Genomic DNA, 18,071 nt, shown 5'->3' with positions numbered 1-18,071 from the left:
TTTTGTTTTGTTTTTCTTTTTTTAGTAATTTCAGTGTCACAGCCACAACCAAATCAACGCAGCACAGAAAAGTCAGTAATACATATTTTAGACTGTGATGTTTTGGCATTTCTGGACCTAATCTAAAGTAGCAGTATAAAGAATTTTTTTTGGAAATGGAAAATTTAAGGTAACTTGTCATAAAGGTTGAACTGACATGTACCTTTTCAGAAGTGCAAAAGGATGGGGAAGCCATTAATATTCATTGAGGATCTACTATGTGCCAGACTCTTAGCAGAGACTGTTTCATTTAGTCTTCCCGATAACGCTCTGAGTAAATTTTGTTATTCCTGTTCATTTGGTGGAGAAAAATGAAGCCCTGAGAAGTTAAAAAACTTGCCCAAGGTCACTTATCTGGTAAGTTAGATGTGTCTTCGATATTCAAACACAAAACCTCCCAATTCCAAGAATATGACTCCTTCTGGCAGACACCAAATAGGCTTGAGAAGGAATTCAGACTGCTGTAATCACAAGGGTGTGCCTTAGTCCTTGGCTGAGGAACATGACTTTACACATTTCCACTTTCCACACAGGGCTATCATGAGATGGAAGTGACCAAAGAGATCAGAAGTCGCTTTCAAGTTTTCTACTTGGTGAGCCTGCCATTGCTCTGAGGCATCTAAGTCCGTGCTTGGCACTATGGGAACACATCATCAACGATATGACTTGATGGGTTGTATGTGAATCTTTGTGTGATAGGAAGGGTGGGGGTTGGAATTACTGAAAACCAGCAAGAGCTGAAGAGGTCTAACCTGAAAACATGGAGGATAAGGCAGGGTCTGCATATACATCTCTACCCTAAACAGGTACTCACTCTGCAAACAGTCAGCATTTAGGAGGTCCTGACACTTTTCATGGCACTTCACTCCGCACTCCAAACACTTCATGCCTTGCCGAGCAATGCCCCACAGGAGCCCTTCACACTCATAACAGTAGGTAGGTGTTGTTGCCGTCCAGACTTCGAAATTGTGGGGGGTGGTGGAGGACATGGGGTAGATCAGTGCCTGTAAGGTCTTCTTGAAGACATGTATTTTCTGTAAAGATAAGTTACAATGCCAGCCAAGTCAGTGGATTCAGAGAATTTCAACATAAAACTATTTTATCACCTCTCCCTGAAAATACTATTTTGAAAGAACCTCTTAATTATTGACAAGTCATGATAGTAAGCACAGTAATTCTGCTCACTTATTCTTCTCTCAGCATTCTAGGGCCCAGTTCAGTCATCTGAACACAGAGAACTCCCTAATCTCCCAGACTGGACTGGGCTCCACTGTTGTGCTTCTTTCACAGCAGCAAGAAACTGATTACCTGATAATGTCCACGTCCTGCTATACTGTGGACTCTATGAGGCCATGGACGATGATTTAGATCTCCTTGGTCTAAACTGGTTCTTGGTAAAAATTGTGAACTAGATGGGAAGCATTCTTAATGCTGATGCTAACCATCCAGAAACATCCTCACCCCTCTTTTGTATTCTATTAAGCCCTCTCTTTCCTGACTCTGTACTCTCCTGACATTCCAACCTTTCCCAGACCTGAAGTATGCTCATTCTACAATTCCTTCTGCAGGGGACTGCTTTCATTGCCTATCCTTTAGGAAGGAGCTCATCAACTAATTTATGAGACCACCAGTGGGAGGTAAAGGCTAAATGTGGCACTGGTAATGGTAATATTTTAAAGGGAGATACCTTTTTATAGCACATGGAAGGACTTTCAATGACAGGCCACTGGTGGGGTGGAAAAACTCACTGCATGAGTAGCCAGGAGACCTGAGTTCCCTAGCATAGGGCCAATCACATGACATTTAACATGGGCTTCTTCAGCCATATTTACAGCCAATCTTCCATATTTCTCTTCTTAGCATCTAACAGTGCCTACCCTTGTCCCTGCCACATAGTAGGGGTACAACACATATTTTGTGGAGTGAATGTTCTGCCACTTAGGATCCTGTCTTATAATCCACAGAGAGACTTAGGTCTCTAAGCCTTACTTTCTTCCCCTACATATCTACCTACCTGCTGTATAATTTTGAAGATCAAATTGTAGGATGATAACCAACCAACTAGAAACTTCAAAATACTAAATAAATACTAAATGTTAGTACTCATAGATTTTCCAGAAACCACCATAGGTTGATAGGAAAGAGACTTGTCTAGATGAGTCCTTCTCTGTGCTTTTCATATCTAATTAGGTGGGTGACTTCTTTTTTCTATTTTTTAAAAATATTTTATTTGAGAGAGAGAGAAAGAGAGCATGCATGAGCTGGGGGAGGGGTAAAGGGAGAGGGAGAGGGTGAAATGCAGATTCCCTGTTGAGGGCAGAACCCTACATGGGGTTCAATCCCAGGATCTTGAGATCATGACTTGAGCCGAAGTCAGATGTTTAACCGACTGAGCCACCCAGGGGTGCCTGCAGATGAGTTCTTGAAAGAAAGACCATCACTCTCTGAAGTTACATTTACAGGTAATTTTATACAACTGCCTAATGCATAATGAATGAATATTTACATAAATCCTGTAGGAGCCTAATGTTAAATGAAACAATTATATTTTGCATTAATAACCCTTAAATCTCATTTCAGAATATCTTAAATTTCATTTCAGAGTATCTTCACAGTGTTGAAATGACCAACTTTCCACAAATTTTCAATTCTACAGTATGGTAACAGCATATTTCCCTTTATTAGTACATTCCCCTCACTGTGTGTTTTCCCAGAATATGTTTGGTAATGGTACTGGAAGATCCCCTGCAGGGAGTTAAGCTTCACTAAATTTTTTTCTTACTTTTAAACAGCAAGATCCAGCCTTATTATTACATGAGTGTCTGGTCAAAGCTTTTAATACTTCACGTGAGTCTACAGAGCAGCAGTATGATCAAATACAGGACTTATTCAAGTGGGAGACCTCCATATTAAGGTTTATACTAACAAATGGCCCATCCTTTTCAATAAATAAAGCCTAAGCCAAGTGTATCTTTTGGCTTCATCTCATAATGAAGACGTCTTATCCTGCAAAAAAATTGTTAAGAGTTCTTTTAGCATTAACACTATGCATTATTCAACTTTGCTTCCATTGTACTGCTTAGCAGAGTGGGTATCTTCAATAACATTAAAGTGAATTGAACAATTCTTGGCCTAATAGATTCTCAATCAGCCATCCACAGACAGCTTCCTGTTCTAACTGGGCTGAGGGGTTTGTGTGTTATCTGTGTGTGTAATGTAGCATTTTGGTTTAGATAAAAATTAAGTAGGGAATTTAGTTACATTTGCAATCACATCAGGTAATTTGTTGTAGAGAGTAGTAATTCTAACCTAATAGAACACTAGGTGGGAATAGTTTGCTAATGAACCCAAGAAAAGTAAAATATGTATGAACTTAGAAAGCAGGGTTGGGTAAAGGGTTGTTTTGAACATGAACTTACCTACATATTTCACAATTAAGTAAATGATTCATACATTTTCTCTAATTCCCTATGTGTATATTTTCTTTTTATTGAATTCAAGTGACATAGTTGGCCTCTAAATCCTTAGGTTATAGCAGGAGTAATAAATATAAGGAATACCTTCTAAAAAATTAAACATGCTAGAGAAAAAAGAGTTCTGAATAGGCAGCTGAGAAGTTTTCATTGAAATGTTTTGTTTGGTTGGGATTAAAGAGGCATGATCCATTTCATAAAAAGAGAGTGAAGCTCGTTTAAAAAAAAAAGAGGAAATATGGGAAACTTAATAGACAGCACACTGAAAATCAGTTGAATGGGGCATTAAAATAAATCTAACATTTAAAAGCTATAGAAGCTGGAGAAAACACTGAATAGCTCACTAGAGGGTATATATCTCTAGTCCTCAGGAAATGATAATATGCATCTTTTCCATTTGTGATTCTTGGGATATGAGCATTGTCTATCAAAGCTGAAAATTACTCTAAAATAAATGCCATATGGAGGGACGTCTGGGTGGCTCAGTCAGTTAAGCGTCTGACTCTTGGTTATAGCTCAGGTCATGATCTCATGGCTCATGAGATTGAGCCCAGGATTGGGGGGAGTCTGCTTGAAGATTCTCTCCCTATGCCCCTCCCCGCACTTGGGCACGCTCTCTCTCAAATAAATCAATCTTTTAAAAAATGACATATGGCAACATTTCTTAATTGAAGCAAAGTATAAGATACAAGGATGGTCAGTTTAGAAACTCAGGAAGTGAACAGTTAGGAAAGTAAAGTTAGGAGATGTAAAAGTCTACCTCATAAGAGGGGATTCTTACGCTCAGGAGAATACTTTATCCTGGGAAAATGACGTACTTCCTTAGCAGCAAAATAAGACCAAATCAAACAAGATTATAATCAAGGACCAAGAGTGTGAGAGTTTTGTGAAATAAGTCAAAAAAGATAGGGTAAGGAGCACTGAATAAACAAAGTGGAAAAAACCAAGGGGAAACTCCAAAATTAGCCATGGACCATAGAAAATGGGAATCTAACTCACCATTAGGAGTTGGATTGAAAGCAAAGAGATTTTTTTTTAAGGTAGTACTTTTTACTAGCAAGATAACTAGTTACAGTTAATAGGACCCTAGCTGACATGAAAGGATGGGGCTGGGTATGTTATCCAGAGAGGGTCTCTGGCCTAGGTAAAGCAGAAGACAGATATGTAGAGAAGGTGGTCCCCAGAACAAGCAGAGCCTTCATCTACTGGGATTAGGACCCAAGGACATAATGAACTCAGCAATATGGAAGAATTACTGTTAATCTGTTTTAAAGGTTTCTAAAATTTCCCAATCTTCCACAATAAACATATAGTACTTTCTAAAATGTATTTTCATTTCTTTTTTTAATATCCTTCCAGTAACTATAGATCAAGTTGCATTTTACATTGTATAGGAGCCTCCTGTTTCTAAATGATACTGGTATTTATAGATGTGTATATATGTCCTATCATTTTCCCCCCTCTTTTAAGAATCACAAAGATTTTGTAAATCATGCTCAACACTTCATGGAAGTGTTATTCAGCTATAAAAATGAAATAATTCTCATTGGCTAACAATAATCTTTTCTTTTCCCCAGTCAAAATGAAGACAAAACAAGCAAACAAACAAAAATCTCATATGTCACTTTCCTCTCTAGTATGTATTTTCTAATTATAATAAAATGCATGCTCACTGTAAAAGTAATTTATAAAAGAAAAAAAGCACTAAAATTTTTATAAAGTTACTCAATTTAATTTTTCAAAGTTCGTAAAGGTTCTTTAAGGATTTTTTTCTATTTATAGACAGAATATAAGACAACACAATTAGGAATAAAACTGATAAACATCAGTTTTACATTACTGAGGTGACTGCAGAAAAAAGGCAATTTTTATTTTGTGGAGACACTGTTTTATCTGTAGAAATGAGGTTAAGGAATGCTTTGACTCTGATAAGCCTTTTTAGCAAAGTACAGCTTATAGATTACAAAAGGGAGGATACTCATATCCAATTTTTAACAATTATTTTGTTAAAAATTCCTCTAAGAAACTGGAATCTAAGGTGAAATGCTCTAATATGTCACTTTTTGAACAATTAGGACACAGGGAAAAAAATGAATTGTTTTTATTCATAACTATATAAGAAAATTAAAACGTGCCCGAGAAATAAAGCAATCAGGCTTCCTGCCAAAGGTGATGATGAGTATTTTTAGACCATCAATATTCCAATCAACCAACTTTTAATACAACAGGAACAAAGCATGTTTGCCTCCACTTTGCACATTAAAGGAAACCATCGATAAAATGAAAAGCCAACCTGCTGAATGGAAGAATATATCTGCAAATCATGTATCTGGTAAGAGACTAATACCAAAAATATATCAAGAACTCCTACAACTCAATAGCTGGAAAACAAAAAACCTGATTTAAAAATGGGCCGAGGATCCGCATAGACATTGTCCCAAAAGGACATAGATATGGCTACAAGGCACATGAAAAAATGTTCATAATCATCAGAGAAATGCAAACCAAAATCAAGTGATACCACCTCACATTTGTTAGAAAGGCTATCATCAAAACCATAAGCAATAATAAGTGTTGTCAAGGATTTGGAGAAAAGGGAACATTTCTGCAGTGTTGGTGGGAATCTAAAAGGAAAACAATATGGAGTCACTTCAAAAAACTAAAAACCTAATTGCCATATGACCCAGAAATTCCACTTCTGAGTATTTATCTGAAGAAAACAAAAGCATTAATTGAAAAATGACAGACACTTCCATGTTCACAGTAGCATTATTTACAACAGTCAAGACACAGAAACAACCTAAGTGTTGTTGAATGGATAAAGAAAATGTGTGTGTGTGTGTGTGTGTGTGTATAACACAACATTATTCAGCTATAAAAGAGTACAATCTTGCCATATGCAATAACATGGATGGATCTTGAGGGCATTATGCTAAGTGAACTAAGTCAGAGGAAGACAAATACTATGTGATCTTACTTATATGGAGAATCTTAAAAAAAAAAAAAAAAAAAAGCAAAAACAAAAAGTCAAGCTCATAGATCCAGAGAACAGATTGGTGGTTGCCAGAAGCAGGGGATGGTGCGTGAGCAAAATTTGTGAAGGGGGTCAAAGGTACAAATTTGCAGTCGTAAAACATAAGTTATGGGATTATAATGTACAGTAGGGTCACTACTGTTAATAATACTTTATTATACATTTGAAATGTGCTGATCATAAAACTTCTCATCACAAGAAAGAAAAAACACATAACCATGTATGGTGATGGATGTTAACTAGACTTACTGTGATGATTATTTCACCATATATACAAATATTGAATCTTTATACACCTGAAATTTAGAGGTTATATGTCAATTATGCCTCAGTAAAAAAAGTATATATAAATAATGGAAGTAGTAGGAGAGGAGTAATTTATTAAATATAAGAGATCAAAAATAATATGAATTCTTTCACTGGAAGGAAACTTTTGTCATTTTAATGTGAAAAGTTTGTTTATTTTTACCACTTGGGGTCAAGACAGAGTTCTTACAAATCTTCTGACAGAGGCCATGAAAGATTAGAAAGAAGAGTTAGGATATTGTAAAAGTAAGAGAGGGAAGGGGATGACTATCCCTCTTAAAGGGAATCTGTTTCACTGTTCTCTTGTGTAACCAAGCAAAGCCAGGCATGGAGCCATGGAAAGTTGCAGTAAATGAAGTTAATAATAAAAAACAATAATATTTACTACATAATTATGTGTCAAAAATGGTTGACGTGCTTTCCATTTGTTATCTCACTGATCCCCCCAAGAGCATTCTAGCAGTATTAATATATTTATTTTACACGTTGAAAAACTGATCTGGCAACATGGCAGACTAAGTTGATAATAGCCTACTAGAGAAGTGTCGGAAAAAAATATTTTAATATGTGAAAGAGCCCAAAAGAAACAGATTCTCCAGGTGCTTGGGGTGAAGAAAGGAACTTACTGCCAGAATTGTGAGAACTGATTCTATGGAAACCCAAAGGTTGTGTTTGGGATCCAGTTAAACTCCATGGGCTACAAACCTGAGGTTTTCAGACCATTTTCAGACATGACATTTAGACTTGCCTTTTACCTAATGTGGGCATTGAGGGTAGTAATGAGAGGCTAAACATTTTTAGATCATGTGTTTTTTTTTTTTCAGGACAGAATTATTAACTTTAAAGTTTGAAGACAAAGATGCTACAAAAAAAGAACATTGCAGGCCAGTATCTCCAATGAACATAGATGCAAATATCCTCAATAAAATCTTAGCAAACTGAATTCAACAATACATTTTTTAAAAATCATGTCCCATGGCCAAGTGGTCAAGTGTGATTTATTGCAGGGATGCAAGGGTGGTTTAATATTCACAAATCAATCAATGTGCTACATCACATTAACAAGAGGAATAATATATTAATAATAAAAAATATATAATATATAATCATCATATATATTTTATATATATAATCATCTCAACAGATGCAGAAAAAGCATTTGACAAAATACAAAATCCATTCATGATAAAAACTCTCAACAAAGTGGGTTTAGAGGGAACATACCTCAACATAATAAAGGCCATATATGAAAAACCCACAGCTAACATCATACTCAATGGTGGAAAACTGAAAGCTTTTCCTCTAAGATCAGGAACAAGACAAGGATTCCATTCTTGCCACTTTTATTCAACATAGTACTGGAAGTTCTAGCTGCAGCAATCAGACAAAAGAAAGAAAGAAATAAAAAGCATCCAGATTGGTAAGGAAGAAGTAAGACTGTCACTACTTATAGATACCATGATACCACACATAGAAAACCCTAACGTCTCCACCAAAAAACTATTAACACTGATAATTTGGTAAAAGTTACAGGAAACAAAATTAATAAACGGAAGTTTGTTGTGTTTCTATACACTAATAACAAAGTAGCAAAAAGAGAAATTAAGAAAACCCCATTTACAATTGCACCAAAAATAATAAAATAGCTAAGAATAAATTTAACCAAGAAGGTAAAAAGCCTATACCCTGAAAACTGTAGGATGTTGTTGAAAGAAATTGAAGATGGCAGAAGTGGAAAGGTGTATCATGCTCGTGTTAGAAGAATACTGTTAAAATGTCCACACGACCCAAAGCATACTACAGATTCAATGTAATCTCTATCAAAATAGCAATAGCATTCTTCACAGAACTAGAACAAATAATCCTAAAATTTGTATGAACTATAAAAGACCTCAAACAGCCAAAGCAATCCTGAGAAAGAAGAACAAAGTTGGAGGTATCACAATCCCAGATGTCAAGATATACTACAAAACTGTAGTAATCAAAACAGTATGGTACTGGCACAAAACCAGACACAGAGATCAAAAGAGTAGGGCAGAGAGCCCTAAAATAAACCCACACCTATATAGTTAATTAATCTATGACACAGAGGTAAAAATATCTGATGGGAAAAGAGAGTCTCTTCAGTTAGTGATGATGGGAAAACTGGACGGCTACATGTAAAAGAATGAAACTGGACCACTTTCTTACACAGACACACAAACTCAAAATGGATTAAAGACCTAAATGTTAGACTTGAAGCCATAAGCCTCTTGAAAGAAAACATAGGCATCAATTTTAACAACATGTTTACAGATATGACTCTAGAGACAAGGGAAACAAAAGCAAAAATAAACCATTGGGACTACACCAAAAAAAAAAAAAAAAAAAAACTTCTGCACAGCAAAGAAAACTATCAACAAAACACAGTAACAACCTACTGAATGGGAGAAGATAATTGCAAATGACATATCTGATAAGGGATTAATGTCTAAAACATATAAAGAACTTATATAATTCAATACCAAAAACAATCCAATTAAAAAATGAGCCAAGGGCGCCTGGGTGGCTCAGTTGGTTAAGCAACTGCCTTCGGCTCGGGTCATAATCCTGGAGTCCCAGGATCGAGTCCCGCATCGGGCTCCCTGCTCGGCGGGGGGTCTGCTTCTCCCTCTGACCCTCTTCCCTCTCGTGCTCTGTCTCTCATTAAAAAAAAAAAAAAAAAAAATGAGCCAAGGATCTAAATAGACATTTTTCCAAAGACAAACAGATGGCCAACAGACACATGAAAAGATGTCCAAAATCACAATCCATCAGGGAAATACTAATCTAAACCATAATGAGGTATCACTTCACACCAGTCAGAATGGTTAGTATCAAAAACAAGAAATAACAAGTGTTGGTGAGGATGTGGAGTAAGGGAACCATCATGCCATGGTGGTAGGAAGGCAAACTGGTGTAGCCACTCTGGGAAACAGTATGGAGTTTACTCAAAATATTAAAAATAGGAAATGAAAACACTAATTTGAAAAATATATATGCACCCTTATATTTATTGCAGCATTATTTGGTCAAGATATGAAAGCAACCCATGTGTCCATCGATAGATGAATAGACAAAGGAGTGGTATATACACACACACAAAGGAAAATTACTTGTTTATAAAAAAAAAAAAAGAATGAGATCTAGCCAATAGTGACAAAAGAATGGACTTAAATGGAATTATGCTAAGTGAAATAAGTCAAAGAAAGACAAATAGCATATGATTTCACTCATCTGTGGAATTTAAGAAACGAAACAAAAAGCAAAGGAACAAAAAAAGAAAGAGAGGCAAACCAAGAGACAGACTCTTAACTACAGAGAACAAACTGACAGTTACCAGAGGGGAGGGGTACAGGAGGAAGGATGAAATAGGTGATGAGGATGAAGGAGGGCACTTGCTGTGATGAGCAACAGGTATTGCATGTGAGTGTTGAATCACTATATTGTACACCTGAAACCAAAATTACACTGTATGTTAACTGGAATTTAAATAAAAACTTTACAAAAAGAGCAGCAGCAATGAAAAACAAACAAACATACAAACAAACAAGACTCTTCAACAAAGAGAATAAACTGGTGATTGCCAGAGTGGAAGTGAGTAGGGAGATGGGTGAAGCAGATAAAGGGTATTAGGAAATACCAACTTCCAGTTATAAAATAAATAAATCAGAGATGAAAAAATACAGCATAGGGAATATAGTCAATAATACTGTAATAACATTGTACAGAAACAGATGGTGACTACACTTACCATGGTAAGCACTGACTAATGTATAGAATTGTCAAATCAATGTTATACACCTGAAACTAATATAACAATGTAAGCTAATTATACTTCAATAAAAGAAGTTGTATTTTCATTAAAAATTTTGGGAACATCCACCACATTAAAATAAACAGTAGAGATCATTTTAATCCATTTGTTGAAGAAGAGGGAAAATAAAACTCAGTCTGCGCAAATGAACCTTGGAAAAGAAAGTAAAAAGGAGAGACACAGTGTATTTTTAAAAAGTAATAGAACTAAGCTCAAATACATTATGGGAAGTATATATTGATTGAATTCACCTGTAAAAAGGCAATTTCTCAGACTGAATTTAAAATTAAGCTATATGAGGGGCACCTGGGCGGCTCAGTCATTTAAGCCTCTGCCTTAGGCTCAGGTCATGATCCCAGGGTTCTGCTCAGCAGGGAGTCTGTCTGGCACCCGCTCTCTCTCTCTCTCAAATAAATAAAATCTTAAAAAATAAATAAAATTAAGTTATGTGAGATACATGGGGTGCCTGGGTGGCTCAGTTGGTTAAGCAGCTGACTCTTGATTTTGGCTCAGGTCATGATCTCAGGGCTGAGATATCTAGCCCTGCATTGGGCTCTGTACTGGGCATGGAGCCTGCTCGGGATTCTCTCTCCTTCTCCCTCTACGCCTCTCACCTCCTCTCCCTCTCTGGGAAGGGGAAAAAAAAAAAAAAAAGCTATGTGAGATACACATAAAACACATTAAGACTTAAAGAAGGGGCTAGAGAAAGTTCTATCAAGGAAATACTGACCTTATCAATTTGGTAGAGCAGTATTAGTAGCATAGAGAAAATATTTTAAAGAAAAAGCTTTTAAGAAATTAATAAGATTATTAGCAAAGTTGAAAGAAACAATTTATCAGGAATATAAAAGTCCCAAAACTTATGTACCCAACAAAAAAAAGCTCATATGGTTTATCTACAAAACTGATTATGAACTAAGCCATAAAATAATTAAATACTAATCACTGAATATACACTCTATGTGCTCTGAATACAATGTAGTAACAACAATAAAGTTCATATGGCTTGTCTTTGGGAGAATAAACACTCTAAATTGAGGAGTCAAAATAATCATTGCATCATTTATTAAATATTTTTCTCTAAAGCTGTTATGGATACACAGGTATATGCAGTGTTTCTTATGTTGTAAATATTCTTTTCTGTATATGCAATAATTAATAATAAAAATCAAAATTAGTAAACTATATATTCAACTCAGTATGTTAGAAAAGTAGTTAGCTTCAGGGTGAATACAAAGAGGGCAGAAGATGTATCTAAATAAGAAAAGAAATAAAATAAGGCACCTGGGTGGCTCAGTTGGTTAAGCAACTGCCTTCGGCTCAGGTCATGATCCTGGAGCCCCGGGATCAAGTCCCTCATCAGGCTCCCTGCTCAGCGGGGAGTCTGCTTCTCCCTCTGACCCTACCCCCTCTCATGTGCTTTCTCTCTCTCATTTGCTCTCTCAAATAAATAAAATCTTAAAATAAAATAGAAAACAAACAATATGGAGTCAACAAACACCAAGGAAATCTCTTGGAGTACTCATTTAAAAAAAAAAAAGAAAGAAATACAAATAAGGTGAAAACAGCACAAACTTTTATAAATCATATAATTATATGAACAATTTGATGGAATTTGAAATTTTAGGGAAAAAAGAACAATGTTCTGGAAAAAAATAATATAAATGATCAAAACTGACTCAAGAACAAATGTTTAAAGAACATGAATGGATTATTACATTAAATTATTGAGGGCAGTCAAATAACCACCCTCAAAAAAATTACAAGACGATTTTAGAGGCAAGTTTGCCCATCTTTTAAGGCAGAGCAACAACCTACACAAACCATTCCAGAGAAGTGATAAGGACAGCTTTCCACCTACTTTACAAAGCTAGTTGATTAATGCCAAAATTGCTCACAGACACCGGAAACCATAGGCCATCAATGCAAAAATCTTATATAATTCGCAAACATGTAAGAAAATCAAGGCCAAGAGAGTTTCAGTCACTTGCCCAAGTTCCCACAACTAGTCAATAGTGGAGCTGGACCTACATTTATCTCAAGCCAAAGACTGTGCTCCTGAAGAAGGATGGAATTAGGACCAAGAACAGTACTTGTAAACCAGAGAACAATATTTAAATGTGCAATTAGATCAGTTCCCCTATCAGCACACACTGGAACCTGACCTTCAGCTGCAAAGATGGCAGGGAGGCACTGGATTCCACACGGATCTGGACACCTCACTGCAACTCCCTGCCCACTGTCCTGACTACCACCTGCTCTGCCTGGCAAGACTCTTTTTAATTCTCACAAAACTGTGAGATAAGTATTATTACTTTCATTTTACAGATGAGATGAACAAGTCTCGGGGAGGCAGAAAGTATTGAAAAGAAATCAGTTCTCAAAGGTAATAAGAGGTAGAGCTGAAATTCAAATTCACGCCCTTATCACTTCACCTCTCAGTTACTTGGTTTGACATAGTTCCTGTTCCTGAGGAGGAGTCCAGAGTACCTGCATACAGTGAGCCTGCAGCTTCCTGACTGAACCCCAGGCACCAGACAGGTGTTCTGACCTGCATCCTGCTTCCAGGTCACCTTTCTAGGATTATGCGAGAAATAGGGCCAAGGTCTGATCTAATGATTCCCATCCATAGTTCTTGTGAGTCCCTTTCATCGGGCCCGATCTTGATCTTGTTATTGAAAAGAGGACCTCTACTCTCCTCGACAAACCAAACCTGACTGAATATTGTATTGACACTTCCTGGAAGCAAACCATTAGACCAGCCCCCTAGATATGAATTAACTAGATCGAATAAACGGGGCTCTAGAATACCTTTCAGGCTTGGTGATTTGCGTTCTGCACTCTACTTGAGTTTCCCATAACCCTCATCGGACACTGTCAGTTTAAACACGCCCACCTGTTAGAAGCTTTCATTATGCCTGCAACAGTATGGCATGCAAAATACAGTATTTCAGCTCCCCTCTCACTATATTATAAGCCTCATGATGGCAGAATGGTCTCATTTCCAGAATCTGACACACTGCCTGACACATAGTAGACAGTTAATATCTGACTTACTGAACGGTTTTACTTGGATTGCCCCCCTTTTGGGGCTACACCTAGGAAACTACCACTCTATGACAGCAAGCACAAAGCTGGGTAGCATAGTGTCAGGCAGAATACTGTTAGATGGATACTAGATTGTTACCCCTTCTTGGGTTATTAGGCCAGACAGAAAGGTTCAGAAATTATGGTCCTTAAGGGCTTTTTAGACTCATATTTCCAATCAGTCCCAATAGCCCTGTGGGTGAGGTGGGATTGGTGATGGCTGAGGGCACCTGGCGTGCTTCACCCACTGCTCACAGAGGGTCATTGGAGGCGGTGCCGGCTAGCCCACTGTCACCTTACATCAGACTTTAGAGCCCTTCCCTGCTGTGGAAGAGCTGACTGAACTTTTTACCATACATCTCTTTAACTAAAACACATGTGCTACCATTTGATATTTTCCACATGGCCAAGCCGTATTCCTTCATGTAAAGACACATATTTCATGCTTTCACATTGAGGGTGCCTAGGAAGACTTTCAGCACGGAAAAGTGGAAATTATTTGCTCCAGCATTTATGTTAGCTGCCCATGTAATAACTTAATGTGACAGCCTGTCAGGAGTGACATTTAATATGCCTGTTGTATAGAAGTCATCTTTCATTTACTTTTTGAGACATGGGCCCCAGGGAAATGGGCTTTATGAATTTTAGAGGGAGCTGATGGACTCCATTCATCCACCCAACACCCACACAGAAAAGTCTTTTACATAGGGTCTTCTGAATCTAAAGAAATACAATGTATTTTTAAGTGGATGAAAAGTAGATTAATAACTAATTTAACCATAAAGTGAGGGTATGCTCCCTGTTCAAGGCCTCAGAAAATGGAGTAGCATTTTTATTTCTATCTCTTTCCTATTAACTTTTCATAGGAATAAATATTTGTGGTTCAGACCAAATACCATATTTTAAAATTTAAAAAAAAGGAATAGTATAGGAGTTTAATGATGCAAAAGCCTCAACCTTGATTACTCTCTCAAAAGCAAGACTAGGTACTTCAAGATTCAGCAAGCAATATGGTGCTTTCTCATATACCATGTATATATGAAATATACATATAAATAATGGTGTTAAATGCCAAGTGTATAGAAATTTAAAACAAGTATTATTACTGGCAAATTTTTATTCTACAGGAATGACAAAGTCACTAAAATTGGGAGAGGTAGAGTATATGAGTTCTCCTAAGGGAGGACACATAAATTGTCTCTAGTAAAAGCCCAGAAGAGTGGCTGGACAGGAAGGAGTTGCCAGGGCACAAAATTCACTGCACATTAGAATTGCCTGATAGTTTAAAACAAACAAAAACAACCAAAAAACACCCTTATACCGAGACTACATCTGAAGTCAATTAAATCAGAATTACTGGGAGAGAGACCCAGGCATCTGCATGGTTTAGAGCTCCCACAGGTGATTCTAATGAGCCAAATTTAAGAAACCCTGACCTAGATATTTGCAGCCTACTTGTATTTTCTAATCATATCGGTTCTTTCATTCAACAAGAATTTACAAAGTATCTACCTCATGCCACACCGTGTACTAGGTAGTAGGGATCAAAGTGTTTAACAAGAACAACAAACAAGATACAGTGCTACCCTTAGGAATATCAGCCTCTAAAGGAAAGGTTTATGCAAAATAATAAAATTAATTGCTTATAAAAATAATCAAACCAGCAGCTTGCATTTTTTTTTTTATTATACTCTAAGCTATGCCAAGTGTTAAACACATTTCCCCTCCCTTCATAAATTGTCTTATTACCTCACTATACAGATGAGAGAAATCAGACTCAGAGAAGTTAGCTAACTTGCCAGGTAGACAATGCTAGTTTAGCACTACAGATGGGACTCGCCCCGAGCAACCTTCATTCATGCCATACTATGCTATGGAGATCATGATTAAATGCTTGATTAAGAGCCCAGAGGAGGAAACTAAAAAGTCAGTCAAAAGAGGAGGAAGATGTTTGGGACAGCCTCATAAAGGAAGCAAAACTTGAACCATAGAAAAACATAAAGGTTTTTTTTTTTTTTCAGGGGGCGAATTACAGATAAAATGCGTGAGGATGGAATGGCATTTTTAAAGATTGATAGACACATGCATATTGGATCAGCAGAGGATCATCTGTATGACAGTGAAGCTGAGGTCCTGAGGAAATTTGTTTAGGGTCAGACTTTTCCCATGTTCCCAGTTATTTCTGGAATTTTGGAATCAACATTACGACTGAGTGGCTTGATCAGAATCACTCTCCCCTGGACTATGATCAATACATAGTAACTGACTCTGCACCTACCAGTTCCTCATTGTTTAGTGATGTCCTAATCACCATAGCCAGGGAGAGTCCAGATTTCCGGGCAGCCAGAGTCTAAAATAAACAGAATTAGAAGTTATTGGCATATGAGTGGCTGCCATGAACATACGGCTCAGCAGCACGTGAAAATATAACAATACAGACTATCATTGTTCATGTTTTAGTTAATGGGGACCTGCCATTTTCAGTAGTCAGCGAGTTCATCCAGAATGTGGAATCATGGAACATCAAAGCTGAAAAAGTCCCCTTCTATCATCGAACCCAACCCCTACATTTTGCAGATGACAAAACTGAAGCCCAGCAAGGCAGGATGATGAGCCCTAGGTTTCCAGGCTAGCAAGAGCTTCTATAACTTTGCTTTTGCCCAAGGTGATCATGATCACATTCCTTCATAAAACATGGCCACTGGTACAGAGTCAGATGATCTGTGTGATGGCCATGAAGCACAATTAAGGTTAGAGGATCCTTGAATTGTTCACAGTTCCCCCAGAATATTCTTTCATATCTAACCAGGATATTTTTTCTAAGTGTTCATTTTATCAACTGAAAACCATTATACCCAGACTGGTTTTCTTAATGCAATGCTGCCAACTTCAGTGATTTTAATTAAAAGTCAAGTCCCTTTAGTTTCCCCACCATAAAATAGAACCATTATATTGCTCCTCCTTGAAATCTGTGTGATATAATGCACTCAGCAGTGCTGTCAAGACTTTTGGAAATCAGAAGTTTTACATGGGAATTTTCAGTATGTCATCCAATTAGGATCAAAAGGAAGTCATAGTGGAATTCTGTACCTGGTCTTAAATCTACCTCCTTGGAGCTACAAAGCCATAAACTCAGATAAAAGTTCAGCACAATGCTGGGTGAGGAAGTCACTGTCCACCCATCTCCACCCCTACTGTATAAACTATAGAGGGCTTACCTCCAAGGACTTACCCAAGATGATCTTCCAACTCTGACAACTATTATCCTTAAAATTATGTCTGTATTCTAGTTTAGTCTATATTGACAACTGTCATATATATAATTTGGTTTATCTTTCAGAATTGAACTAGAGGCTTTCTTGGAGAACTTAAATTTCTTATTCCTGTGTCTCTTTTTATTTCCCCATCTTGCCCTCTTTTATCTCAAGAATAAGTGCAGTGTATATTAAGAAGTATGGAAAATATTAAATTGAAAATCACTTACCATAGCCTGAAGATTCCAAGTGTCAGAGGAAACAAAGCGTAAATAATTAGAAATAAGAAATGTGAGCAGAGAGTATAATGATGTTAAAATAAACTTAACACTTTAAATAATGTCCACACTATAATGGCAGAAATATGAGCTGTACAGACACGTCATACTTTTCAGTACAACATCCTTCCAATCAAGGTTTTATCTTTCCTAATTTAAAGCCAAAGTGATGGTTTTCAGATGATGGCTTTCATAGTAAAATTAAAAATTGCTGATTATGAGAAATTGTGTGCATTGTTGCAAAAAGGGAAATTTCTATTTCCCTTGGATAAAACATATTTTTAGGTCATAAACTACTAAGAATATGCTTCCATAAAAAAAAAAATGTGAAGACAATTGAGATAATATAAAACATGCTGGTAGGCTATTTGTTTTAGAATCTAATGCACGCCATTATCAATTCTTTGCATCTTCAGGTGGTCCCCAGCATATTTTGTTATAAGAGAGTCTGAGTTAGGGCGCCTGGGTGGCTCAGTTGGTTAAGCGACTGCCTTCGGCTCAGGTCATGATCCTGGAGTCCCGGGATCGAGTCCCGCATCGGGCTCCCTGCTCGGCAAGAAGTCTGCTTCTCCCTCTGACCCTCCTCCCTCTCATGCTCTCTGTCTCTCATTCTCTCTCTCTCAAATAAATAAATAAAATCTTTAAAAAAAAAAAAAGAGAGTCTGAGTTATTGAAAGTTATGTTCAGGCTTCTTAAAGGTTTTAATAACTTGAGAGCCATAGATTTCCTCAGATAGTGGAATCACTTATTAACGTGACTAGATCT

General features: G+C 37.0%; 1 protein-coding gene across 2 annotated transcripts in view; it reads right to left on the bottom strand.

Moving 5' to 3' along the window:
• The window catches only part of UNC13C (unc-13 homolog C), a 565,259-nt gene that overhangs the window by 345,859 nt on the left and 201,329 nt on the right, over window positions 1–18,071 (bottom strand). Inside the window, exons 6-8 of one of the 2 annotated variants that reach the window (XM_034993923.1) lie at window positions 17,259–17,264; window positions 16,053–16,124; window positions 854–1,073 (exon numbers count right to left, since the gene is read on the bottom strand). In XM_034993923.1, coding sequence (XP_034849814.1) covers window positions 854–1,073; window positions 16,053–16,124; window positions 17,259–17,264 — 298 coding nt within the window. The remainder of the gene's footprint in view (window positions 1–853; window positions 1,074–16,052; window positions 16,125–17,258; window positions 17,265–18,071) is intronic. The other variant, XM_034993924.1, reaches the window with a different exon arrangement.

The sequence above is a fragment of the Mirounga leonina genome, unplaced genomic scaffold (genome assembly GCF_011800145.1).
Source record: "Mirounga leonina isolate KUSES-001 unplaced genomic scaffold, KU_Mleo_1.0 Mir_91, whole genome shotgun sequence".
NCBI classification, from domain to species: Eukaryota; Metazoa; Chordata; class Mammalia; order Carnivora; family Phocidae; genus Mirounga; species Mirounga leonina.
This window is presented reverse-complemented; position numbering and strand designations above follow the sequence as displayed.